At 33.8% G+C, this 27,515-nt stretch overlaps 4 protein-coding genes across 5 annotated transcripts; 2 read left to right on the top strand and 2 right to left on the bottom strand.

Moving 5' to 3' along the window:
• Positions 1–488: 488 nt before the first annotated feature.
• Positions 489–2,741, bottom strand: LOC118037099 (1-aminocyclopropane-1-carboxylate synthase 3). The gene is made up of 4 exons (XM_035042993.2): positions 2,446–2,741; positions 2,076–2,207; positions 1,803–1,963; positions 489–1,705 (listed from the first exon to the last, which is right to left on the bottom strand). The coding sequence occupies exons 1-4, from the start codon at positions 2,590–2,592 to the stop codon at positions 739–741; spliced, it is 1,407 nt and encodes a 468-aa protein (XP_034898884.1). The 5' UTR covers positions 2,593–2,741; the 3' UTR covers positions 489–738.
• Positions 2,742–12,103: 9,362 nt separating this feature from the next.
• LOC118037105 (pentatricopeptide repeat-containing protein At3g49710) lies at positions 12,104–15,125 on the top strand. 2 transcript variants are annotated; one of them, XR_012167831.1, is made up of 2 exons: positions 12,104–14,727; positions 14,887–15,125. XR_012167831.1 is itself a non-coding variant. In XM_073404310.1 (1 exon), the coding sequence occupies exon 1, from the start codon at positions 12,394–12,396 to the stop codon at positions 14,554–14,556; it is 2,163 nt and encodes a 720-aa protein (XP_073260411.1). In that variant the 5' UTR covers positions 12,104–12,393; the 3' UTR covers positions 14,557–14,877. The 2 variants fall into 2 exon arrangements, 1 of the variants encoding a protein (XP_073260411.1); XM_073404310.1 differs by lacking the exon at positions 14,887–15,125 and having other exon boundaries at positions 12,104–14,877.
• A 1,411-nt stretch (positions 15,126–16,536) lies between these two features.
• Positions 16,537–20,529, top strand: LOC118037116 (DUF21 domain-containing protein At2g14520). Its single transcript, XM_035043016.2, has 11 exons — positions 16,537–16,985; positions 17,637–17,713; positions 17,807–17,890; positions 18,230–18,343; positions 18,485–18,571; positions 18,681–18,820; positions 18,909–18,996; positions 19,449–19,522; positions 19,640–19,764; positions 19,836–20,092; positions 20,184–20,529. The coding sequence occupies exons 1-11, from the start codon at positions 16,808–16,810 to the stop codon at positions 20,229–20,231; spliced, it is 1,272 nt and encodes a 423-aa protein (XP_034898907.1). The 5' UTR covers positions 16,537–16,807; the 3' UTR covers positions 20,232–20,529.
• A 4,040-nt stretch (positions 20,530–24,569) lies between these two features.
• Positions 24,570–26,180, bottom strand: LOC118037127 (receptor-like protein 44). Its single transcript, XM_035043024.2, has one exon. It carries the CDS (start codon positions 25,682–25,684, stop codon positions 24,878–24,880), a length of 807 nt encoding a protein of 268 aa, XP_034898915.1. The 5' UTR covers positions 25,685–26,180; the 3' UTR covers positions 24,570–24,877.
• Between the last annotated feature and the right edge of the window lie 1,335 nt (positions 26,181–27,515).

The raw sequence follows: 27,515 nt of genomic DNA, 5'->3' as shown, positions 1-27,515 counted from the left end.
GCCGCTGGAGACGCATTTAATGGAGGCCGACTACAACTAAGTCGGCAACAAACGTCACCCGTCTCTATCCACCAATACGCGGCCAGCCATTATTTGTTAGCTGGTTGTTTTTTGCAAGTAAAGTAATTTGCAAATGTAGTGATCAAACATACTTACATATTCGAGTTTGCAATTGATTACTGGTTTAGGATAGAAATGACATGTATGAATAGATACGAATGACTTTGGTTGAAAATATATAACGTAGACACTAATTGAATTTATAATTATTGAATAATTTTGAAGTTAATTTCTGTATTTTAAAGATAAAAAATACAAAACATGTTTTTTTTCTTTTTTTTTCACATCTTTAGTTTTCTTATTTTGAGAGAGATAAACAAACATTATGTAAACGAGTCAATCATGTCATAATTATACACAAGAAGAAGAAGAAGGAGAAAGAAGACAACTTTTTTTTTTTTTCATTATGTTAAATATATAACTCATAATTAATAACATTGATCATGATATTCTTGATTCGAAGAATTTTATGGAAGGGGCGGGTGGGAATAAACACAAAGTTTTACAAAAGAAATCTAGCTAGTTCAGATCGAGCCACTCCAAATCCACGCAGTGGTAGAGTGTATGTACTTTCTACATTTGAAGAAAAGATAAAAAAGAAAAAAAAATCTCTTATCAACCAAAAAAAAATTTTGGTAAATTTTTTTAATGTTCACACTTGATCACACAATTACCTGGCTATCGTTCCTCAGGCTCACGGTCATGATCAAAGGATAGCCGTAAGACCCACTTGGTGAGGGACTTTCTTCTTGAGTTTTTCAGCAGTTGGTGATGGCTTTGATTATTAATGTTCATGGACTCCACAAAAGACTTCAATCGTTGGATAGCAAGGTTTAGTGTTTCTTCAGACATGTTAGCAAAGCATACTCGAAACCAACCTGGCTCGGTGCAATGGCAAGAAGAACCAGGAGAGATATTGAGCTTAACTTGATGAACAATCTTTTTCCAAAGCTCCATTTCTGCGTCAAACGTGTTAGAACTCAAGAGATGCTTCATGTTAACCCAACAAAACAAGCTTGCATTGCTCTTGAGGCAGCTGATTCCTGCCTTTTGAAGGCCCTGGACGAGCAATTTTTGACGTTGTTTAAGCCTCTTTTGATTCTCAGAGATATAATTCCTCGTGAACTTTTTATCAGAGAGCAGAGCAGCAAGAAGATATTGAGTTTGAGAAGACACTAAACCGAAGCTGGACATTTTAGTTGCTGCTGATACAACCATGTCATCGTTGGAGTAAATTGCACCAACTCTAAAGCCAGGGAGACCAAGATCCTTTGACAGACTATACACAACATGAACTCTATTCCAAACTTGAGAGCTTTCACATTTCATATCCTTCAAAACCTCCATGACACTTACAAACCCTGGAGAGTTAAAAACTGTGCCCGAATAAATTTCATCGCTTATTAGATGAATGCCCTTTTCGGTGATCAAGCTTAAAAGAAGATTCAATTCACGGCGGGTTATTGTAGTCCCCAAAGGGTTTGACGGGTTTGTGACCAAGACACCCTTGACCCTCAGGTTTCTTTTTTGGGCTTCCTGAAAGGCATCTTCAAGGGCTGGTGCAGTGATTTGGAAGCCATTTGAGCTTTTACATTGAATTGGTACAATCTCAACCCCAGTTCTCCACTTGAGATCTCTATCAAATCTGCAAGAATAATTAAATAACCAATTAATATTGTAGAAATGCAAGCAGTAACAGGGAAAGAATATAGGATGATAAAGTATATAGATCATATGCTTACCCCGGGTAGTATGGAGTGGGAAGAAGAAAGGCCTCCCCGGGTTCGGCAAGGCAGAACATGAGAGTCTCATTAGCCGAAGTTGCACCAGCAGTGAGTACTATTTTGTTTTGATCAAAGGTTACTTTGTTGCCTCTTATTTCAGCCATGAATTCCACCAATGCCTGTAAAGACAAAAATATTGGAGCCAAGCTTATTAGTTAGATACACAAATCATTCGTCAACGTATATGTGTGCGCGTGTGTGACCTGAAAAGGCAAGCAATAATGAACTTACTTTCTTGAACGCCGGAAGCCCATGATAATCTTGGAAAAGAGCAAGCTCTCTAAATATGGATTGCCCATCTTTTTTGAACCCAGCTGCGTCCTGGTTATTAGCAAGCCATGACTCAAGAAGATCAAAAGAGAGCTGCAAAAAATAGCAAATGGAACGTAAGCTACCTGTAATTCCAATATATACTCCATAGGAATATCGACAACAAGGACACAGGAAGCAAAGAAACAGTTATAATTGGCAGTATGTAACATCTCTGTAATAAAAACAGGGATAGAATGACAGGCCTGAAGCTCTATTCCAGACCTTACCACCTAAGGGACCAAAATAGATGATAGAAGAAACATTTTTGAGTATGTTCTTAATTTCTAACCTGATTCTCTGCAAGACCCATCTGAATGATGCCTGTTGGATTCTTGATCTCATCGTATGGGTTCTTCTCGTATTCCTGCCATCCTAGGAAGTAAGAGGAATCTTGGCCGTGAGTATTACACGTGGCTTTTCTAGACAGCAACTTCATTTTGTTTATCTATTGAACAAGTTGTTTTCAAGCTAAAGAGCTAGCAAAAGAAAGAAACAGCTATACAAGTAGCTAGCAAGAAGGAATTTTCAAGACAAGAAAAGCACAGGAGATAGAATTGGAAGAAGAATTATTTGGATTGGAATATATGATCTGGAAGAAGGAATTATGGAATGCATATCAATGTAGCTAGCATATATATATAGTGGCTTCTTAAGAGAAGTTCAATTAAAGACAGACAATTTTGACCATAGAGTCAGGATTTCTCATGCTTAATAATTAATTGCTCAGGGCACCAAACATATGTTAATTCGACGCGCTTCACCGTACCACAAGACATCGCACATTCCTGCGCTCGAATCTGCTAGTGCTGCCCTTATACCATACCCCTTTAGATTGAAAGTGTGCTCCACCAAATGCAAGATCGCGTGGGGCTATATGTAGCTAATATATTTTTTTTGGATACGGGAGTAGAAAACTAAGAACTAAGGCTTAAGAGAAGGAAAGAGGATTGTACATACGAGTAGTGTAGCAGTAGTGGTGGGAGAAATGGAAAATACCGACAGGAAATCTCATAGAAAATGGCTAAAAGTGACCCACGGTAACTTGAACTCTAGATAGTGCCACCGAGGGTCCATGTGCCTCCTCGCCCTATCACACCATGTCGGCCACATTCTCCCTCTTTAACACTCAAATTGGCCCATTTTGTTTCTGCTTAATTTTAATCCGTAGTGCCAAATAGATGTGTATATTACATACAGCACAACCTTTTGATTTGAAGCCAAACCTATAGTCTCTAATGGAAAGAAATTAGTCGGTATCATGTTGTGTAGGTTGTAACACAATTAGAAAGATGGAGTGATTTGCTAGCAACTAGTATGGTCAGTCGGCCTCTAGAAACGGTACGTAGCTAGACCGTCGGTTCAATCTCTAAATTACTACTCACTCATCAATTTTGAGTAAAATGCCTACATTGTTCAGGATATATAGCTAGCAAGCATGGACGGTGGAGACTGATAAAATGGATTGTTCGTTATAAATCTTTGTTGCGTGACAAATAAAAGGAAGGAGGTAATTAATGAGATCGTGTGTTTTTATGAGCTGGGTATGGTAAAGATTCGAAAAAACATCGAATTCAAGCAATTGTTGGCAACAATTTAATTCCAACCATCTTCGGCACTTAGTTTTTCGGCTACCTGATTTCTGACCGTCCCCCACTAGCAATATTTTTTGGTCATGGTCATATGATCCTAGCTAAGACTAGTATTAAAAAACTCAAGGTCAAAAGGAAGAGTTAAAATTAAGGGATTGAATGTCATTGATTGAGTGTTTTGTAACAGAAACAAAAGGGAAAAAAAATATTAAGAGTTTTACTTTGTCGTACGGCCGCTGCATGAAATATGGAAGGCAAAGCTAGGGAGGTAGGTGAGATGGTGGTGGTGGTAGTGGTGTTTATTATGGAGGCAGGCAAATCAGCTGCAGATTTAGAGGACTTTTCTCTCTCTTTTTTAGGATATGATATATTTCTTTGCTTTATTTCACCATTGTAGTCAAGTGAAGTGAGGGACAGCTCACGCTCATCATCATCATCAAATAACTTTCTTAATCTTTCTTCAAGTTCTAGCATTAAGGTGGATTAGTCATCAATGGAATGTTGAAACTTGAAACTACTTGGAAGTAGCCTATAGCTAGGACTGCATATAATATGTGGTTGGTAGTTGCTTAATGACCGGGGGCCATTTCGTCTGCTAGTTCTTTCTTTTTTTTTTTAATTTTTATATGGATATCTGGACCAACTTATATATATCCTGACTAATACTACAAGCTTTAAAACTAATGACCATGTAAGCCTTTAATAATTATCATATTAACAACCACAAAGTTCGAATTTAAAATTACAGAAAGTATAAATTTTTTAATTCCAAACTCGTATCATTAATTTATTTATTGGATAGTTAGATTTTTTTTTTTATTTTTCCCAGTAGGTGGCATTTTTTAACTCCAATACTTTATAATTTATCGATTTAGATTATTTAACAATTAAGTTTGTTTTATACCGTTATGTTAAAATCAAGCATCTAGAATAAGCTAGTAAAATATAACAACAAAGAAGGAAAAAAAAATAGTAGACAAAGTTACAAATTCAGAGTTTAATACAGAGACTGCATATCTTTATTAATATATGCCTTTAAGATTTACAGGTTACATAATAATTACATGCTAATTCTTAAGTAAAAATAAGGTTAATTTATAGATGACTAGAATTTTTAATTTATAATCTTTGACGGAATATCATTCTAACACATCTAAACTCAACTATTATATTTTAATATAATAGCATAGCCATCTCAAGTCCAATTCACTTGACTACTTTCAAAAATATGCTGCAAGTAAACGAGAGTCTTAGAATTATCAATTCTATATAGAATAAATAAACAATAAAAAATATATAGAGAGAGTTGAAAACGAGTCCTCTACCATAAAAACTTAAAAAGATTTGATATTATATCTCATCTAAAAACTTTTTTTTTTTTCAATTTAAATAATTCTTTAATATTGTTTTAAAATCTGATTGACCAAACAGTCATGAATTTAAATTTTACAACATCTATTTTTTTCTTCTAATTAAAATTAATTAATAGCACAAAAAAATAGTGTAAGTTTATACAAGTTTTAAGACTAACAAACTTCCACTTGAAGGAGTGTATTAGAGAATAATATAAATTATATTTTAAAATCTCACATAGTAGTTTAAGTTTTTGAGTTGAGATAACTCTTTAACAATCCATACTCCAATTACTAATGTGATTAGTAGAGTGCTAAATCATTAACTCGTGCTACACTGTAGGTTGATTTAAATCATGTGAGGGTTGATTCGATTTAACTTGATTGATCTTGCATGTTCAAAATCGACCTATACAACCTGTAAATACCTAATTTAATTAAAATGAATTTCAAGATGATATTTTTTTTTAATATTAAGATATTAAAATATTGGTTTAACTTAAATTAATTTAGATTAATATGTCAAATCTGCGATCTACATTATAAGACTATGATAACTATACTGAAAGCAAATCAAAATAAATTATTAAACATAATTCTTAATTAATCCAACATTAAAGAATGAAAATAAAAAAAAATAATTAAAAAATAATCTAAAAATAAGATAAATTAACTTATTAAACCTACAATACAAATCATAATACCAAGATAATACCATGTAATTGATACAATAACTTCAATATCAGACTTAGTAAATAAAGAGAGGAAAACGATATAGCGGCAAGCCCCTAGCTATTGATATTTATGCACGCAGCCTCGTATGTGTTTTCCATTAATATTTAAACCACACATGAGAGTTGTACATAATAAAACTAGATACAAGAGGTACACAAGTACATAAGATATCAACTAATTGTACATTAACATGAGAAAATCTATAAACCATGCTGCAGGGTCGGTGCTGTAACACTTTCACTAGGCTTAGAATTATGAAAATTTAAAAAGGCAGTTTAATTTGTGTTTTTAAAAAATTTAATTTTTTTATTAAAAATTATATTTTTATGATTTTAAATTATTTTAATGTGTTGATTTAAAAAATAAATTTTAAAAAATAAAAAAATACTATTTTAATATATTTTTAAATAAAATATACTTTAAATTGTAACTATAATCACAATTTCAAACAAATTCTTAGATTAAGCTTAGGATTCTTTGCCCAGCGTGGGTTCTGCAGACTTCTTATACTGAGGACATGACTTCTCCTTGACAATGTGTAATTTAGAGAAATTTAGAGAAATGAAAATCAACAATTACAATTACATCAAAGTTGTTATGATTTAATTAGTTTAGAGAAATGAAAATCAAATCAATTTCAATGTCATATATTGTCAATTAGAAAATGTTGCCTAATCCAAGATGATGTAGCACAAAATGGTAAATACTTCTTAGGCACCAAGTTATATCCATTATCCAAGGCGGAATCGTACCCCTTTTAATTCTTTTATATAGTTTTGATAATTACATCAATTAAACTAAAGTGAACTAAACTAGCAACTATAATTTGATCAATTTTATCTTACGATTACTTCTAAGATATTAAAGAATTATTTTTATTCAAAAACTTAAATTATTAGATGAATTTTTAAAATTTTCTTAGATATATGAACACTTTATATTATTAAGATTTTTAATTTAATCTGAACCTGTGATTATTTTAACATATAAGTTTTAATATTATATTATATTATAAAAAGATCATATTAAAAACTTAAGTCATTAAATAAATCTTTATAAAGATAACTTGCAAAGTATAAAATCAAAATCACCAACATAAAATAAAACCGAAAAGAATTCCATCAAGGAGTTTAAAATTAATTCAAAATTACAAAGAGCTTGCGTTAAAAAAAGTTTTTGGTTTAGAGTAAATGGAAAAAAAGAGAAGTCAACACACCTGTATTCATATATGCCCTGAATGTGTTATGGTAGATAGTGGAATAAGATGTCAAAACTGTTGAAACTGACAAATGTCGACTACTAAACATGACAGGGCAATAATGTTTCCATAATAAAGGGTCAAACCAGCTTAAATGCTTGATAAATATTGGCCCCCCTCCCCCATTGTTACCATGCAGGTCTCCTCTATAGCTAGAATGATCTGATTGAAGCAAATTATGAACACACAATTATGACAGACACAAGCTTCGCTATGGGACGACAGGCAAAGAATTATGGAAATAATGGGACGGACATGTACACACCCAGATCGAGATCAGTAAATTACACGGACTGTTTGTGTGTTTAAGTTTATAAGCAATCAAGAACCTGATTCTGGGGCAGGAAATTATTGGTTTGTCGATTGATGAGCTCAAACATGTAAGAATTTGGTATCTTGGAAAGGGTATATCCAAATTAACATTTTGGCCTATCTTAGGATTTTTCTTAGGTCGACAAATGAAACAGGCCGATAGAGTTATAATTAACTTAGGCATATTAATTACCACATAATTAATTGAGTGTTTAGAGTTAAGAACAGGAGAGAAAGGGAGATCGAATAATTGAAGTGGCCACGTGGTTTGTAGTAGAAAAAGGGTTATTATCGCATGTGAAACCCTCGTTTAGTTGCCCCCACACCACAAAGCCCACTAAAACACATAGAGGAAGAGTGCAGGGTTCGGGGACCAATTTGAAGACCATAGTCCCTTGGTGACATCTAACATGATGCTCACGCAAGTCCATTCCTCATAAACTTCCGAGGAGACAATGCGCGGTCCCTTTGCTTCCCTCGATTCAACAACGTTGGCCCCCTTCCTAGTCCTTTCATGAATGCTCTCTTTGTCTCATTCTCTATCTATCCATCTTAAATCTGCTCTTGTGCAATTTCACAATTTCAGGTCCATTCCCAAGTAAAATTTTGGAGAGGTCAACGAAAACTACACCCACTATTTTAATGTGATCAGTAAAACACGTAAATTCCAAAGTGCTGATTAAAGTAAATCCCTTTCTTCTTCCCTTATTTATTCCTTATCAAAACAAAATAAGAAACTCTTAATTAGCATTGACTAGAATATTAGAAGTCGTTCATCAAGCAATTCCACGGTTCAAAACTCAAAGTTTGATTTGGGACTATATATGGCAGTTGAGTGTCCCACGAATAAGGACACTATAAAGTTACCTCTCTTATAAATGAAGTAAGCGATTAGAATGGTTGAATTTGGCACAGAAGTGGGAAAAATTATTGGTCAAGAACCTCGCTAGGTGCATGTAGCTAGTAGCATGATAACTAGCTTGTTTTCTGCATGGAAATACGAAGCTGCGATGATGAGATAAACCCAACTTCACTTTCTTACGATTTCAATTGCCGACTGGTCCTTATCCTTGTGGCTGCTACTACTCTAGCTTCAATTCATGATGTGGATGTGACGGAAGTATGTGCATAATTAGGCCTCTAGGTAATCAAAACTTTGCTGCGTGCAAAATCTTTGTTGTTAAGAAGAACATGATCTTGAACTTCGACTATATATATATTAGATAATCATTTTCAACATATAAAATGTGCAGTCGACGATATATACGAAAAAACGCTTAATTACTGAGGAATCAGGAACTTTTGATATTTCGAGTACAATTTGATCCAACTATATATATATATATGTGGTGAGTTTTTGAACTCCTTTACCTCTTAATTATAAAAGAAAACCTAACCCCAATGGTACAACAAATATATCAACTTGAGGCTTGAATTGAATGTCATGTGTACGATGTAGCATTATGTGCTCTCCGTTTCTTTCATTGTTTGAGCCTTCCGGTCTTTGCATTTGTAGTTGAAGCCTTTATTTTAATTTATATTTGTCAGTTTTCTGTATTATCTTCCCCCTCATTCTCGCCCTCCGCAAAACCGTAACATGAACATTACTCCCTCCTCGAATCATAACCACTCTGAACCTTAGACGTGAAAAACTTTGTCAACGTTTCGCTGAGGTCTGAGATGTCTGCATACCTAACAAGCTAAATCGCTTTAAGAGATGTTTTTGATATGGCAGATTTAATATAATGACCGTTAGCAATCAACTTCTTACAGACCTCAATTTAACATGGATTGGAACCTATAAATTCAAGTAAATTTTGCTCGTAACGACAAGAAACGATTGAACGAAGCTAACAGAAGGCTAGCTAGTGAAGGAGAAGATGGTTGACGAAGAAAACAAACATACGACTTTTACCAAGAACAGTGGACCGGGAACGAGTCAAATGATGGTGGATTTAATAGCATAGGAGGTGTCACGAAGGATGCGAACACCAGAAATAATGGAGCAGGAGTATAATGTAGATGCAGCAAAACAAAAGTGAAACTCCGTGAAGAGGAAAGGTAGGGGTTCCCTCGAACACTAATAAGCTAGCAGAAAACTTAAAAGAAAACGACAAAATTTTGTTTATTACTGTGATACCACAACAAAACACAAGAATAAGTGAAAGAGTTTGTCTGTATTGCATATGAAATTAATTGTCTAAACCAGTTGAGAAGGTAAATATGCACTTACAGCAACCAAACCTAAATTAATTGAGAAGGTACGTAAATATACAGTTATAATGGGTATGGCTCACCGATAATTAACACAAAAAATCCTATAATAATGTATGTAAACTATATATAATGTAATATTATCTAAGATAATAAGTCTAGTACTATTTATAAACCGAGGACCCATGCTGTAGAGCCAGTACAAGCCTTGCACGTTTATGTCAAACTTGCTGCGACGTTCTGTCTTGGATATATCCGAGGGGCCGGGGTCATTATTGGGTAACAATCGAGCATGGAGAGCATACAAAAATATCAAACAACAAGTGGTCTCAGTTATAAAAAACCTCTTTCCAATTATTTACAGGACTTCTCCAAATCAAACAGTTCCAACCAAGCCATGCAGCTTCCCATATTGCACCTTCGATGGCCACGCATGCAGTCCAGCCTAGCTTGAAAGTGATTTCGGTTCCTCGTGCATGGCCTACACCCCATTGATAATTGTTCAATATATGCCTTGCCCTTCAATGTTATTTGCACGCTAATCGTGTATGTATTGTTACACCTTGGACACCGACTCTTGTTTCCAGACTCTTCTTTAAATACGTACGGGTTTAGTATTGTCCTATAAAATATTTTTAAGAGTATTTTTTATTTAAAATAAAATACATCAAAATAATTATTCAATTACATAAAAATATTAAAGAATAAGAGACACGTCTTCTTTATCCCAATTATTTTTGTCTTTTTTATCTTAAAACGGAATATTACTTTTTTTTTCATTATTAAAGGAATCCGAACTCGATATTTTTTAGAAAAAATCAGAAAAACTAATGCTAGGTTGGGTCAGTTACATATCATTTCATAAAAAATATATAAATATAAGTATCTGAAGTGGTGGGGGTTCAGGATTGAGACCCAACTAGGTTTAACGGTGAGTGTAGAGATTGAAGGCCCATTGAGTCAATCAATGGACCCAGGGCTAGTTGGAGTGCCGAGAACATGTGTCCGTTGGGTTACCTCTGACAGCTAAAGTCTTGGCCCGGTGACTCTGTAAGCTAACATAGATTTCAACACTTTTTTGTCATTTTGAATACTGAATCGAAGTGAAATGGGCAGACATGCAGATCACTCTTTCATAGAGCCCTTAAATCCATTAAGAAATGGACCCATTGTGCATATATTACCCAACACACTTAGACATTAACATAAGTTCTGTCTTGCTTCCACAGGGTGCATGTTACTGGTTTAATCCTGTCACTTGCTCCTGTTGGAATCAATTTAAATAATTATTTTAATTTAATAATTTAAATTATTAAAAAAAAATTAATATATAATTTATATTAATAAAATAATAAGATTTGTGTTATCTTTTACTTAATTTTTATCAAATAAATAAAATAATAAGATTCAAACTCATAACTACTTGGTTATTAAATTTTAATATTATGATAAAAAATTATTTTAATCTAATAATTTAAATAATTATAAAGTTTTAAGATATAATTTATATTATATTCTAATAAAATATTTTTATTGGGTTTTAACTTTTATAGATCCATGGCCAATAATTGCTTCGCAGTTCCAATCCTTCAAAATCTCGGACTGTTTGGAAAGACGTTGTTGCAGCGTTTCCAAACAGGCTAGCTAAAAATGATATGTATATTTCTTCTAAATAGTAAAGTCATCATTGTAACATGTAATCTCCACTGTGTACCTTAGTCTACCAACAAAGAAAATGAAGATCAATCCATATATTTTTATTGAGCGAGTTTCTTTTGAGACTAAAATATGAAAATAGCCTTAGAAGCTTTTAAATTCCTTGTAATATGTCTTGAATTAATGGATTAATATTTATATTTTTGTATGCTTCTGATAACAGCGAAGATAAATAGCTCATAGGATATGCCAGGGAACTAATAGATTTGAGTCATTTGACAGTTTGGAACTTGAGCTGGAAAAAAAAGACAATTTATATTAAATTATTCAATATAATCTTAAGGGATTAGGTCGTTTAATTCAATATAATTAAAAATATATGGGATACAATGAAACATAAATAAAATAAAATAATCTACTCATGTAATAATCCAGTTAGGTTAAAGTTATTATACATTTTTAAGGTAGCATTTGATTATTGTTTTAGGATAAAAATGAAAAAAACAGTAAAAAAATGTTTGGTTACTAAAATAAAAATAGAGATATAAAATAAACATGTCTCTTGAATAATTTTGAAGTAAATTTTAATATTTTTTAAAATAAAATATATATTTCCTGTACTGCTGCCACATACAAACATTACCTGATGCTTGCATTATTACAACTATCAAAATACATGTGGGCTCATGGGAACATCCTGTCCAAGTGGAAAATGTTGGATTTGGATTAAGATTGATCCGTTCATGATGGATAGGCCTGATCCAGGGTCCATGTAGCCCAATATAAAAAGGAGTTATAACTCATAACTCCAGGCAAGTGTAACAGTGCAACTTAACGTTAGCTTTTGTTCGAAAAAACTGGTATAAAAGAAAGTTACAAAAATTTCAACATATCCTTTTGGTAATCTCGTAGACATTTTTAATAGCAATTGAGCTGTGAAATTCTGCTCGTGACTGAGCATTGACCATATGTTCTTGTGCAATAATAAGATTTTGAGAAAATGACTGGAATCACAGATAACAACAACCCGCGGCCCGAATTCGTGCTCGAGTTATGGAAGGGCGTTAAACCATTGAGGAAGGGGCAATTGTCCAAAGCTTTTGCGAAGTTGTAGACTTCAGATGACCCGATTCTCATGGACCCTGCAAAGCTTTCGCCAAATTTTGAAATCATGCATAGCCAACAAAGACCTCTTAACAGGAAAATCCCTCCATACTATCTACCTCAAATCTCTAATACCTTCATCAACCTATCTCTCCAACCACTTCATCCTCCTTTACTCCAAATGCAACCTCCTAACCACTGCTCACCATGCTTTTAACCAAACCCATGAACCAAATGTCTTCTCTTTTAATGCTCTCATTGCTGCTTATGCTAAAGAATCACTCATTCATGTTGCACGCCACTTGTTTGATCAAATACCCCAACCAGACCTTGTTTCTTTTAACACACTCATCAATGCTTACGCGGATCGTGGGGATACTTTATCGGCGTTGAGTTTGTTTAGGGAAATGAGAGAGATGGGTCTTGTCATGGATGGATTCACTTTTTCTGGAGTGATCACTGCTTGCTGCAATCATGTTGGTTTGATTAGACAGTTGCATTCTCTGGCCTTTTCGTCCGGTTTCGATTCCTATGTTTCGGTGAAAAATTCTCTGCTTACTTATTATAGTAAAAATGGGATTTTGGAGGAGGCAGAAATGGTGTTTAATGGGATGGGAGAGGAAGTTAGAGATGAGGTTTCTTGGAACTCTATGATTGTGGCATATGGGCAGCATAAAAGGGGGCTTAAAGCTTTAGCATTGTATCGAGATATGGTTCATAGGGGTTTTGAAATTGATATGTTTACTCTAGCGAGTGTCTTAACGACTTTTTCATGTGTGGAGGATTTGTCCGGGGGGCTTCAGTTCCATGCTAAGGCGATCAAAACTGGGTTTAATAAAAATCGTCATGTAGGAAGCGGTTTGATTGACATGTATGCAAAGTGTGGAGCTGGCATGTCAGAATCAAGGAAAGTATTTGAAGAGATTTGTGGATCAGACTTGGTTGTTTGGAATACAATGATTTCTGGATATGCACAGAATAAGGAGCTATCTGTGGAGGCTCTTGAATGTTTTAGACAGATGCAGCGTGCAGGTTATTGGCCAGATGATTGTAGCTTTGTGTGTGTAATTAGCGCGTGCTCTAATTTATCATCTCCTTCTCAGGGAAAACAGTTTCATGCCTTGGCAATGAAATCTGAGATCCCTTCAAATCAAATTTCAGTAAATAATGCACTTGTGACAATGTATTCAAAGTGTGGAAACCTTCAAGATGCAAGAAAATTATTTCATAGGATGCCCGAACATAACACTGTGACATTAAATTCCATTATTGCAGGCTATGCTCAACATGGGATTGGAACTGAATCACTAAACCTTTTCGAACAGATGGTTGCAGCTAGTATTGCCCCTACAAGTATAACCTTGGTTTCTATCCTTTCTGCTTGTGCACACACTGGAAGAGTTGAGGAGGCCAAGAAGTATTTTAATATGATGAAAGATGTATTTGGGATCGAACCTGAAGCAGAACATTATTCATGCATGATTGATCTTTTGGGTCGAGCTGGCAAGTTGAGTGAAGCTGAGAGGCTGATTGACACCATGCCCTTTAGCCCTGGACCTGCAGCTTGGGCTGCACTACTTGGTGCTTGTAGGAAATATGGAAATATGGAGCTAGCTGAGAAGGCAGCAAACCAGTTTTTGCAGCTGGAACCTACAAATGCTGTACCCTATGTCATGCTTGCAACTATGTATTCCGCTGCCAGAAAATGGGAAGAGGCAGCAAGAATTAGAAAGCTTATGCGAGATAGGGGCATAAGGAAGAAACCAGGCTGTAGTTGGATTGAATTAAACAAAAGGGTGCATGTGTTTGTGGCTGAAGATAATTCACATCCAAGGATAAAGGAAATTCACATGTACTTGGATGAGATGTTTGTCAAGATGAAGAGAGCTGGGTATGTGCCAGATGTGAGATGGGCTTTTGTTAAAGACGATGAAACAGGGGAACAAGAGAAAGAGATCATGTTAGCGCATCATAGCGAGAAGCTAGCAGTTGCATTTGGACTTCTTTTTACAAAACATGGGGAGCCTTTACTTGTGGTGAAAAACCTGAGGATATGTGGGGATTGCCACAATGCAATCAAATTTATGTCGGCTATTGCTCGTCGAAAAATTACTGTAAGGGATGCCTATAGATTTCATTGCTTTGAGGATGGGCGGTGCTCTTGTGGGGATTATTGGTGATAATAGTTAGCTGAACTTTCAGTTCTTTCACTTCAAGGAAGATCAGCAGCTGGTAATATTAACACCTTAGTGGGCACAGCATCAACTAACAACCTCAACTCAAAAACTCAACTACAATTTTGGAGTTATGTTAAAGATACATAAATTTTCCATCATATAGGAATAGATCAGGTTAGTAAAAATACAACCATTTCCTTCATTGTGTTCAAGGTGTGCATTAGAATTGATTTAGAATAGTAGATAACCAAAGATTCCAAATTCTCTGTTAGAGCTATTATTCTCATGTGGCTTGGCAGCATTTCAACAGCTCTCTTTAATTCATGACAACAGATTTAGCTGTGTTTTCTACTTGCCTTGTTCTCGTAAGATAGTGGAGCACTGAGCAGTCGACAGCAGGAATCTGAATCTCTTCCTCGCACACACCACTTTGATACTATTATGTTGGCAAGAGTGTGTGGTGATGCTATATTTGCAGAGGCCAGACCTTTTTTTTTCTTGTGTGCATCCTTCCGTCTTCTCTCAATTAAGATAGTGTCAAATTTTCCCCCCTGAAACGTTATATGTTGTTCAGTTTTCAAAAGTCAGCAGCAGGCTGCTTAAAATATATTATCCAATAGTAGAAAATATTGGAAACCTGAAAAAAAAAAAAAAAAAGTTGATAGATAAGTTTTAAAATATAATTTATATTATTTTATAAAAAAAATTTTGAACTTGAAACTTGTACATATTTATACTATTTTATTTTTAATTTTTATTAAATAGATAAAAATAGTGAAATTCAAATTTATGATCATTTAGTAATTAAAGTTTTGATACTATGTTAAAAATATATTTTTTTAAAAATCATCTTAATTTAATAATTTAATTTAAAAAAAAAAATAAATTTTAAAATATAATTTGTATTATTTTTTAATATGAATCTTTCTTCTCTTTTCCTTTATATAGGTTAATCTTTGCTTTCGCATCCAACAGAGATAGTAAACGAAGGCAAGCGCGCCCAAGTTAAGATGCATCCATTAATTGATCATTTATTTTTTTATATACAAAAATATAAACTAAATATATATTTTTATGCCTAATATATGAAAACATCAAACTCAATTCTGAAGAAACAAAAAAGCCTATTTAACTATAATTTTGAGTAGAATATAGGAATACCTGCAAAAATCCCTTTGTAGAAGGAAGTTATTCCGTCCTAGTTGAACCCGGCGTTTAAACGATCATGGAGAAAATGATTTATAAAATAGTGTTGCTCAACCTTTTTAAGATGAATTCTTTAAAAAAAAATATTGATCCTACGATTTTTAACTAAGGGGATTATTTACATAACTAGAAAAAACCAGAGTCATCGAAGTTGCTATTTGTTCTCTATGAAAATTTACCATACAGTCTGGTCTAATTAACTACACTTTTCTTAATTATTGGAACTTTATTTTTATCTAACTAGTTCTAAATAAGATGATTAAAAAACTAATTTTTTTTTTTATTATTAAGTGTTTGTTAAAGAGTACATAATGCGTTGCTTTTCAATTTTTTTTTACTTGGAAATATATTAAAATAATATTTTTTTAAAAAAAAATTATTTATGATATGAGCACATTAAAATAATTCAAAAATAAAAAATTATTTAAAACTAAGAAAATTAAAATTTTTAAAAATACTAAAGAAAACCTAAAAATCCGTTTGTTCATGCAGGACAAAGATGTTGATTATTGGACCTCTTCCAATTTTTTGGAGAGGCAAGCTTTATTGTATGGCCCAGAAAAACAAGCATAGGCTTGGCCCTCTATCCAAGCCTCTTATTTGGCCCTTTTTCTTCTTCTTCTTTTTTCCTTTTTCTTTTTCTTTTCTCTTTCTATTTTTATTTTTAAATTTTTTCCCTGATGTTTTGTGGGGGGCAAATATTGGATGATGACGGGCTATATCAAGGCCCCAACATTCAACAGCCAGCTAGATCTTACTCCCTTTCCTTTCACTTTCTTCTTTTCACACTAATTTATTGATAATTTGTTCGTAGAAAAGCAATTATTTGGTTACAGAGAGGCAATGTTCCAATGTTCCCGATATTTCAACTTGGAGTTCCACTAAGCTTCAGAATCTGATTTTATTCTAGTCTTCTCCGAGAAGTAGCTCAACCTTTTTTCACAAATCACCTCGTCATAAATTGGTACACATATGGATACTCATATACTATTATTAACCAAGGAGGAGTGTGCAAATAATAAAAGAAAGGAGAGAAATTTGACATCAAATGGGGTTTGAGTATAGATGCTGTGGAACTGGGTTCTGGAGTCGGGTAGCAGTTGTGGCTTTTCTAGTATTGTTTGCTGGGATGATGTCTGGACTTACGTTAGGACTCATGTCTATGAGCCTTGTTGATCTTGAGGTTCTTGCCAAGTCTGGAACGCCTAATGATCGTAAACATGCAAGTAATTATATATTTTTTTTGTTTCATATGATTGTATAGTGATTAATTTACTTACAATTAATTTATTTATTTTAATGCTTAGCTTGTTCTATGCATTGTGTACTGTTGCATCTCTTTAAGGACAAAGGGTAGGAATAGTTACATTAAAAAGAGGAAAATCTTAGTTCTTCAGTCCATTCATTGTAGATTTAGTTTTTCAACTCCTGCCTGTCTTTCAGAACTGCAAGAGTTCGTGTCTGAAGAGCATCTCGGTTCGAGTTCGAGAGCAGAATATCATTTTTTAATTACCTATTTTTAAGATAAATAAATCTTAATTTCCTTATCAAGATTAGTATCAGCTAGATTGATTAGCTTTTAGGGAAAGCTTTTGAGTTTTATACTACATTGATTCATTTTGGCTAGCTCCAAATAAGACTAGATCCATCCTCACATTTGGATATATTTCTGTAACAGCGAAGAAATTGAAGAGTGCTCCTGTTTAAGATAAAAAAAGATAGCAACTAGAAAGATCACATTAAACAGATATTTGTGTGATCCTTTTTTGTTTGGTTAATCGATATCCATTATGGAAGTTATTGCTTGATTGTAAATTTTCATAGAGAAACTGAGCTCAAAAGCATACAATTGCTTGCTGCTGATTTTTCTGTAACAGTAAAAATATTGCCGGTTGTTAAGAGACAGCATCTGTTGCTTTGTACCTTACTAATCTGCAATGCTGCTGCAATGGAGGTAATGATCAACAACAGTGCTGTCAAACACTAATTTCTTTAAACATCCTGCATGGTTAAAGTTATATGATCTCTTAACCGGTTGGTCTTGCAGGCACTCCCTGTATTTTTGGATAGTTTGGTATCAGCTTGGGGTGCCATTCTTATCTCGGTGACCTTGATACTGTTCTTTGGTGAGGTTAGTTTCGTATCTTGGCCCTAACTAGGTTTTGTGTGCGTGTGTCTGATCTCCAACAATCACACCAGAATCTTGAATCTGTATAGATGGATATACTGCAGTCAATTTGTGGCCATATTATTGAGAATTTTGAGCCACACGGGACCTTGCTTCAAAGTGTAGCTGAGACCACCCTTAGAGATCTCACAGAGTTGATAGCTTTATTGCTTTAGATACAACCATATATTTCAATTGGTGTTCTTGAAGGAAATGGCAGCCAAGGCTACACTATATAGCTTCCATGCACAGAAATCATTTGTAACCCTTCTTATGCAACCTTTCCCTTATTTTTATACACAGATTATACCCCAAGCTATTTGTTCTCGCTATGGTTTGGCAATCGGTGCAGCGTTGGCTCCAGTTGTCCAAGTTCTCGTCATAATTTGTTTTCCTATTGCATATCCAATAAGCAAGGTGAAAATTGTAGACTTTCCAAGAAAATTATTTTCTTTCTTACCTTGGTACTCAACCTTCTAAACTAGAAATGAGAGAGTTCACTTCATATAAGGTTTGATTGCATGGGGTCCTCACTCACTTCTGTGGATATTTCTCCAGCTACTGGACTACTTGCTCGGGAAAGGAGACATGTCTCTTTTCCGCCGATCTGAGCTGGAGACGCTTGTTGACTTTCATGGCAATGAGGTATGTATAATCATGTTCATCAACATCAAAGTATTCCTTTTTCTCGATATCTTCAGAAGAAATCATGGAAAAAGTATTCCTATCCATTCTTCTTGCTGATGATATGCAGGCTGGGAAAGGAGGAGAGCTAACTCGCGACGAAACAACGATCATTGCAGGGGCGCTTCAACTCACAGGGAAAACAGCAAGGGACGCAATGACTCCCATATCAGAAACCTTTTCTGTTGATATTAATGCTAAATTTGATAGGTATGATGAAGTTTTGTCAAACTAAAGCATTATGAAGAATTGGTTTCTTGCCAACGACATGTGATTTTATTGAAGCGTTAACGTGCAGGGGTCTGATGAGGTTAATTTTGGAGCAGGGGCATAGCAGAGTGCCAGTCTATCATGAGCAACCAAGAAACATTATTGGACTTGTATTGGTAATTTCTTCATAAGTTAATTTGGCATGATGTCTTGAGAGGACTAGTGCATCATCTTTATACTAGCTAGTAGTTAGGCTACAGTATATTAGTGAATTCCTGTCTTTTCAAAACAGAAGATACAGGAACATGTCCTATGTGTTCCAGTTTTTTTTTTTTTATCTCGAGAGAATAACCAAACACTATCTTAATATAATATATGCTATCTAAGTTAATTAAGTGATTTTTGCATCTACAATATCTATGTGCTATATATAATCTCAACATCATACATGCATTATTTACTTGAGCCTACTTCATTTTGCATGTCTTAATCAGCAGAGCCCTTAACATGCATTTGCACAATCTTGCCAAAAAAGCCAAGGTTGTCTAGGCATTAGAATTCGAAGCTCTCAGTAGTTCTTTATTTTCGCTGTGCAACTCATAATTCACTCTTTCTAAACAAATGGTAGGTAAAAAACTTATTAACTGTCCATCCAGAAGATGAGGTTCCTGTGAAGAATGTCACTATTCGCAAAATCCCCAGGTAGACCATTATTCCTATACCGAAAGCTCTGTTACAGGTGGTTCAAAAGAAGTATTCAATACATCAAAGGTACACGATATGAAGAAGCCAATGTTGTTAATATGTTTTATGTGCCAGGGTTTCAGAGTCAATGCCTCTATATGACATACTAAATGAGTTTCAGAAAGGCCATAGCCATATGGCTGTGGTCATAAGAGAGGGCAGTGACGCTAAGCAATTAGCTGGTGAAAATGCAACTCATGGTAGGCACTGACTCGTTAGCTTGCTATTCTTTTGTTTCTATTCCCTAACAAATGCATCATGTAAAATACAGTGAGAGACGTGAGGGTCGACATTGATGGTGAAAGGCACCCACCGAAGATATGTTTGAAGAACAAAGGGATCAAGAAATCGAAGAGTAGTTTGTCTAGCGAAGAAAAGTTCGAGAGGGAGGCCTACAAGAGCAAGAGATGGTCAAATGGAGTCCACTCTGAAGTCCTGCACATCGATGACAACCCACTCCCGGTGCTCACCCAAGGGGAGGCTGTTGGCATAATAACACTCGAAGATGTCATTGAAGAGCTACTACAAGTACGTGATTTTGATGTTTTCTTCTTGCCTGCCGACTTACTTTTCAGTTCATTCGAAGATTTATAACCCAGCTAATCTTTTCCGCACGCAGGAGGAGATTTTTGACGAGACAGATTATCGTTATGAGTGCCATCATTGACATGAAAACCTTCCATGACTACGCAGTACGCACGCAACATGTTGTGATGGTGCGTCAAAACAAAGAGGACTAGTGAATTCGATTCTGGGACTTTGCAGGAGCGCTTGTTAACAGAACTAAGAGGTGGTAGCTTCTCCTAATCTATAGCAAAATTAAGAGGGACGATCAAACAATGATCCAGAAGAATCAGGACTGTATTGGTTTAAAATATATGATGCTTGTTTGAGAATAATTTAAATTATATTTTAGAATTTTATCTAACCACTTAAACTATTGGGCTGAGTTGATTCTTTAACATGATATCAGAATTTTAATGACCAAACGGTTACAAATTTGAATTTTATTATTTTTATTTATTTAATAAAAACTAAGCATAATGTAGCACGAGTCTATATATAAATAAAATGTTAAAAAATAATATAAATAATTTAAGTTATTGAATTGAAATAGTTTTTTTGATAATATTATAAATGAAAGTAAATTATAAAATACATTACATCAAAATATACCTTCCTTAAAATTCTTAAATCAATTCTAGTTGAACAGATTTATTCAAAAACCTAATAATCCGAGAAAATTAGGTGAGTTTATTGGTGAAAATTCATTCAAAATATTTCTAAACGGAGCCTAAACCAAAGATCTTCACATTGAAAGTGCCCTAACTTCACGGGGCTTTCCACAGGAAGAACTGATTAGAATTTAAGGGCAGGCAATTATATATGCTTTCTGATTATGTGATCATACAATATTGTTCAAAATCATTGATTATGAGGGCATGCCATCTCAATGAGGTCGTAACGTGTCGCCAAATAAATTACAGGCACGTCATCATCCAACATATTAACTTAATGCTAGGTACCATATTAGAAAGAAAAATAAAAAATCAGCAACTTAAATTAGTAAAATTAAAGGTAATGTACTTAAACAAAAAAAAAAAAAGTAAAAGATCGATGACCAAAAATACAACTTCCTCTTTTGAATTTTGACCTAATAATCAGCAATTTATTTATTTTAATTGTTTTTTTTTTTAACAATTTAACATGATCTTGGGGCCAGGGATGGATGGGCCCAAGCATAATGACATGCATCCCATTTTTTAAGAACCCATTAATGTGAGGGACTGGAAGCAAATTTGACCATCTTAACTTTCGGTGTGAGTTTGACCACTTGCAATCACAGCCATTGAGTTCTATCACTAATCAACTCTGATGGGACAGAGAATATTTGTGGGCCTATGGTGGTTAAGCTTGGCGTGCTCGGCTGGTAGCCGTGCCTCGCGTAGACAGATTTCATGTCTTGCTAAAGTTGCAATATCTTTGTCTAATTCTCTCGAGCTCAGCATGTTTAATATTCTCCTACAATTTTGGAACTGGATCTTGATTTCTCCTCCTCCTCTTTCTTCTTTTCTGCCTAGTTACGGGTTTTGATTAGAGAAAAACTATATAAGCAATGTCTATAGCTAGTGTTTGATTATTTTTTAATAAATAAAGTTCATATTTTAAAAAAAATAATATAAATTCATTTCTATATTTATTTTTTCTGTTCTAAAACACTAATTAAGCACAATCTTTTAACTAATCAACTATTGTTAAACACCATGTATATTTTTGTTGATACTTGATAATATAATATCAAGCAAAGCCCTAGAGATGAGTCACCAGCTTTCTAGAAAGAACCAGTCACTTGTAATAATCATAATTCCCACATTTTCTCAAATTCTAAGCATTAATTTGAACCTAGACTAATCAACATTAGACACGCCAAAACATATTCAAAGTTCAAACCACCTTCCCAAAGCCTACAAATCAGGAGCGATAGAATTGAACAACATTGGACACATTGCTCCCTTCATCCTCGAAATTCCCAGTCAATGTTGTTGCGTGAGTTGTGAAAATGGACGGGCCAAATCCACACCAGGCTGTGCCATTTTCGGAAAAGACACCAGCTCACAACCCATTGTTTGAAGCATGAAGACTATGTACAGTTCAAATTATGATTTACTCGAGAAAAATAATGTTTATAATATATTTTTAATTTAAATACAGTTTAAAATGTTGTATTGTTATGTAACCAAACGGTCGCTAAGTTATTTGGATGCACAACTTTAACGTGTTTAAAATTATGATAGAAGTCAATTTTTAAAATATATATTTTTATAAAAATATATTAAAATAATATATTTTTTATTTTTTATAATATTAATATGTGAATACAATTTAAAAATAGTAAAACAAGGTGAAACTTATTTTAATTGGACACTAAAACTGTTCTTTATGGCATAATATAACATAATTTAGCGAATAAAAACACGTAGTAACCACAATCAAATTGGAAAAAATCTCTTAACTGCTATTTAACACTAGCAAGGATGATATTGTTTAATATTTGGTTAATTTAGAGTAGAATTAATTATATAAAAAGGTTTGCGATTCATAATATGGGAAGGGTGGTTTTGCCATTATCTACAAATAGCGAAGAAGTCAATTGAGACGAGAGGCGGCACGCCACCGCATGCAAAGCTCCAAGTAAAAACGAAATCCACTAGGGTCTCACAAATTTCTTTAATTAAGATATTAAAGTTATCCTGTCAAGAAACTACATAAAATCCATGGCTGGCTAGATGCCTAGGCCGCTTGCCTATGGGGGAAAAAATCAATAAAAAATCCTTGGTGCTTGGAAAACAGTTAATCATAACTTAATCCCTTTAAAGTTTAATGTAATGATAGTAATTAACTGGTTCAAGCTTTCCATCTCATGGTTTTCAAAATCTTTTCAAAACCCAACAAGAGGATTAATTATTTAGTTCTTATAAACAACAAGGACTAAGTCATAATTTAACTCCTCGAAAACATAAACCAAGTGACAAACCCACGTTAGCATAATGAATAAACGCACAACTTGTATGTATATAAACCACCAAATCTCCTGCATGATTCCGGTGACCGTTTCTCGATAAAGCTCAGGTTATGAGTTCCTGTGTTAACTTTGATTAATTTTAAAAAAAATTAAAAGTGAGTAGATCACAAATTAACCTGATTTTTAATTAAATCATGTCAGATCACTCGGGTGGATCTAATTGTCAGGCCATGTTTAATTACTGGGTCTTAATTATTCTTTTCACCTTTTCTTTTTTAAATATCTTAATTCTTTTCACTGTTTTTGAATCATACTAGAGGAGAAAAACAATTCAATGTAAAGCCCAAGTCACGATTGTTTTGAAAAAAAATATAAAACAAACTTGATTTAAAAAAAAACTAAAAATCAAATGCTGACCAAATCAACTTCTATGATATTTAATTTCAAATCAAGCTGCCAAGTGTTTTCATATTAGTTAAATGTCTTATAATTATAAAATGATATATTTTTTACTTCAACCCATCAAGACTATTCAAAAACACCTAAAAAATACATTACTACTTTTTCCAGCAAAAGATTAATTTAAAAAGCATTTTAAAAAAATAAGTTATAACATAAAAACAAACACTTACTATAGACATAATTTAACTCCCAGAAATTACAAATCAAGTGACAAACCCACGTAGCATAATGAATAAAACCCACTTCATCAACATGTGAACTGCAAACTAGTTCCTCTCTCTCTCTCTCTCTCTCTCTCCATATATATATATATATATATATATATAAACAAATCTCACACATTTTCCTCTTAATTTTGTTCACTGTTTGTGAATCTGCTATGCGAGGAGAAAAACAATCCAAAGTAAAGGAATGATGACCATCAAAAATGATAAGAACGTTGGAGTAAGAAGAAAGCAAAGCGAAGCCCATCAAAGTTAATAATAATAATAACATTTTAGATAATGAAACCAGACAATCTGCAATCCATGTGGAGGTGCTGGTCTCCCTGCTAGTTCACAATCACAAAGCACTAAAACTCAGAAAAAGAAGTAGGTAAAAGAGCATTTTTAATAAATGCAGAGCCTAGCCCCAAGTCTCTGCAGCAGACACTAAAAAGTTGTCCACTACTGCCTTCTTTTTCTGCATATTTTGGCCACTGCTGACAAAATTCCAAGGTGCACAAACACATGACACACCCACCACCCATATGATGATATATAGATTACTACTACATCACATTGATAATTACATTTCCATATTCAGATTAAAGCTGCGTTTATTTTTGTGGTTTATGTTTTGTCCGTATTGAAAACTTTTTTTTTTTTAGATTTTAATTATAAAAAATCTATAATTTTGACGTGGTTTATATTTCGTTCACATTGAAAGTTTTTTCTTTGAATCTTAATTTTTTTAAAAAAACACTATAATTTATAATTAACCACAACTGAAAAAATTACAGTAATATCAAACTCACATCACTGAAAGAAACTGCACTGTATCTCATTTGAATTCATTTATACATTGTTCCATAAAATACTAATGGATTTTTTTTTTTCTAAAGAGAGAACCAAAATGGTTGTGGATATTAAAGGAGAAAAGAAAAAAACAAAAACCCTCCAAAAACCAGTAAAATACAACTTCTAACTAAAAGAAAGAAAGAAAATGACCCATCAGAGAGGAAATAAAATTTAAAACATTAGCCCACGCCTCCATGAAATTCCAACCTTTTTAGCTGAATAGAGTGATGGTAGTAATCTTGAATTAAACCTAAACATACCTGATTAGTGTCAATAATCAGGCATGAGGCTGCTAATCTTGCCTTCTTCAAGGGCCATCTTCTGTTCAGTAACCTTCAACCAGATGCAAACCCCAGTAAAACTGAGCACCAAACTTGCAAACCCACTTCCTAAACCGATCCCAACAATGGCCAAAACGGACAAACCTTTAGCCTTCATTGGAGGCAAAGGGTAGCCATAAAGATCCTTATTTCCCTCAAAAGAAGTGGCATTAAATCTTGGTAAATTACCACTCCTGTTCCCTAAGGAAGCAGGTATTGGCCCTGATAGCTTGTTATTGCTCACATCAAAAGCTGAGAGCCTTACTAGAAGACCAAGCTGTTGCGGGATTTGACCAGAGAGGAAATTATCATGCAAATCAATAACATTTAAATAAGCACACATTGCAAGCTGTGGTGGGATCTCCCCTTCCAGTCTATTGGACGAGAGATTGAGTACAGCAAGATTGACCAAGGATTGCAAATCAGCAGGGATAGGACCTGTAATTTGATTGGAGGAGAGGTCTAGTGACTGAAGATTGGTACAGTTTGCAAGATAAGGAGAGAGAGACCCTTGAAGAGAAAGACTAGTCAGAGAAAGCTTGTAGATGCGACCATTGTTGCAAGTAGCACCAGGGAGATAAGAAGTGAAACCAGAACATGGGCTTCCAAAATTTGATCTTGTCCAGTTTTGAAGCAAGTTTGCTGGGTCCTTTAAGGATTGGCTTAAATGGGTTAAACACGCTTCATCACTTGGATCTGATTTTGAGAGATTTGTGCAGGTTAACAAAGTGAACAAGAGCACCAACCAAAATCCCATTTAGAACTCTAGAGAAAGAAAGAATTTTGATTCTTGGCTTAGACAAATAGACACTTTCTTTTAATAATTCTTTTCTCCGACTCAAGCTTAGTTTCAAAGGACAGAGAATGAGTGGATGCTACTGTATCTATCTTTTTCCATTAGAATTTGGCAAGCCCACCTTTGACAACAACAGAAAAGAGAACTCCTGTTATATACAACAAGAAATGAGGGCAGGATACAAAGTGGAAAAGAGGGCTTGTTCTTGTAGTTGGACTCTCTTTTTTCTTTTTCTTTTTTTCCTTCACTACTAATATTCTTGATTGAAAAGGTCTACCTTGGCTAAAGGGAACTGGGGAGAGAAGCTGGTTATGGTTGGTGTTTGGATTGGAGCTTAACGGGAATTGGGCAAGAGAGGGGTGGCAGTGAAGGGAAGTAAGAGTGTCCTAGAGAGAGAGAGAGAGAGAGAGAGAGAGGTGTTGGGTGAAAGTGAAAGTGTTGAGAGGAAAGCTAGAGAATGGGGGTTTCTGTGGGGTAGTGACCTGCACGTATGAAGCGCAAGATAGTGACAACACGTTATTGGAGCATAGAGGGCATTTTGGTCAATGAAAAGGATAAGGGTTCCAATCCTAGGGAACCAGAAGGGGGCATCGTTGTCGATCCATTGGGGTGTTGGTTTTTCTGTTAATCCATTCAAGGAAAGTAAAACGTTATGGAGATGGTAAAGTGTTTTCTCATAATATCCGTGAGATGAATAGTATCTCCCTGCTCTCATCCCAATCCTTCCTTTCATATTTTATTAAATCCAAAATGGACGAATTTATTTTACAGTATGATTGTAGGTATTTTTTAAATAATTTTTTATGTTAAAATATATATTAATAACTTTTTTATTTTTTAAAATTATTTTTAATATCAGCACATTAAAATAATTTTAAAATACTAAAAATATATTAATTTAAAGTTAATAAAAAAATAAAAAAAATTTAAATTTTTTCAAAAACACTTTTGAAACATAAAAACAAACAGGCTCTGAAAAGATCTAACTTCTTAGATTATTTGATTAATTTATAAATTATCATACCAATCCATGTTATTTAAAAAAAATTAAAATCAACTTGGTTATAGCCAATCAAATTATTAAAAACTCAATCTAATTAGCTTGATTTTATTGAGTAAATACCCTTTTTAATTCAACTTAAATTAAATTACAAAAAAATTTTAGGTTCATCATTATAAATTAGTTTTTATAATTATATTTCGATCACAAATCCTAATAAATTAGAATGGATTCTTTCCCTTCCACTAGTTTTCAACATTATAATTTTATAGTAGTAAGATAGTAATTAGTTCTATAATATTAATTATTTTATGGATTCACCTTGAAGGAATAAATAAATATAAAGAGAAAAAAGAATAAAATGCGTTACTTATCAAGAATAATAAAAATATCTTTAGAGTTATCTTTTCTAGTTAGATCTTTTGTTTTTTAATGAATTTTAAAAATATTTAATAAAATATTATTTATTACTCATCAAATACCATAAAATTTATCACATGTGTATCACTCATCACCATTCACATGATCTTTTATTCTTGTAATCTCCCTCTCCCTCTCCCTCTCAACAAGTGTTATAAAAAGCAAGTCACGAGACTAGTTGTTATAGCAACGATTTTTCTATAAAAAAAGGTTGTAGATAGAATTTCTTTGTGAAGTTACCATGTGGTAATTTTGATTACAAGTGATATATACTTTTTTTTTGTTTTTAATTAATGTGAGTGTTCAAACTAGTTTGTATGTATTTTAACTAATTTTATAAATTCTAGAATTAACAATCATATAAGTTTTCAG

This window comes from Populus alba, chromosome 14 (genome assembly GCF_005239225.2).
Source record: "Populus alba chromosome 14, ASM523922v2, whole genome shotgun sequence".
In the NCBI taxonomy this organism is placed as follows: domain Eukaryota; kingdom Viridiplantae; phylum Streptophyta; class Magnoliopsida; order Malpighiales; family Salicaceae; genus Populus; species Populus alba.
The sequence above is the reverse complement of the archived record's forward strand: the minus strand, read 5'-3'. Positions and strand labels throughout refer to the sequence as shown.

Bases quoted from the DNA above. Each gene is read 5' to 3' on its own strand.
- LOC118037099 (XM_035042993.2), bottom strand. From the start codon at position 2,592: ATGAAGTTGCTGTCTAGAAAAGCCACGTGTAATACTCACGGCCAAGAT. The intron at 2,208-2,445 runs GTTAGAAATTAA...TATTTTTTGCAG, and splicing joins TGGGTCTTGCAGAGAATCAG to CTCTCTTTTGATCTTCTTGA. The intron at 1,964-2,075 runs GTAAGTTCATTA...TTGTCTTTACAG, and splicing joins GGCTTCCGGCGTTCAAGAAA to GCATTGGTGGAATTCATGGC.
- LOC118037127 (XM_035043024.2), bottom strand. From the start codon at position 25,684: ATGGGATTTTGGTTGGTGCTCTTGTTCACTTTGTTAACCTGCACAAAT.
- LOC118037105 (XM_073404310.1), top strand. From the start codon at position 12,394: ATGACCCGATTCTCATGGACCCTGCAAAGCTTTCGCCAAATTTTGAAA.
- LOC118037116 (XM_035043016.2), top strand. From the start codon at position 16,808: ATGGGGTTTGAGTATAGATGCTGTGGAACTGGGTTCTGGAGTCGGGTA. The intron at 17,714-17,806 runs GTAATGATCAAC...TTGGTCTTGCAG, and splicing joins GCAATGCTGCTGCAATGGAG to GCACTCCCTGTATTTTTGGA. The intron at 18,821-18,908 runs GTATGATGAAGT...GTTAACGTGCAG, and splicing joins ATTAATGCTAAATTTGATAG to GGGTCTGATGAGGTTAATTT.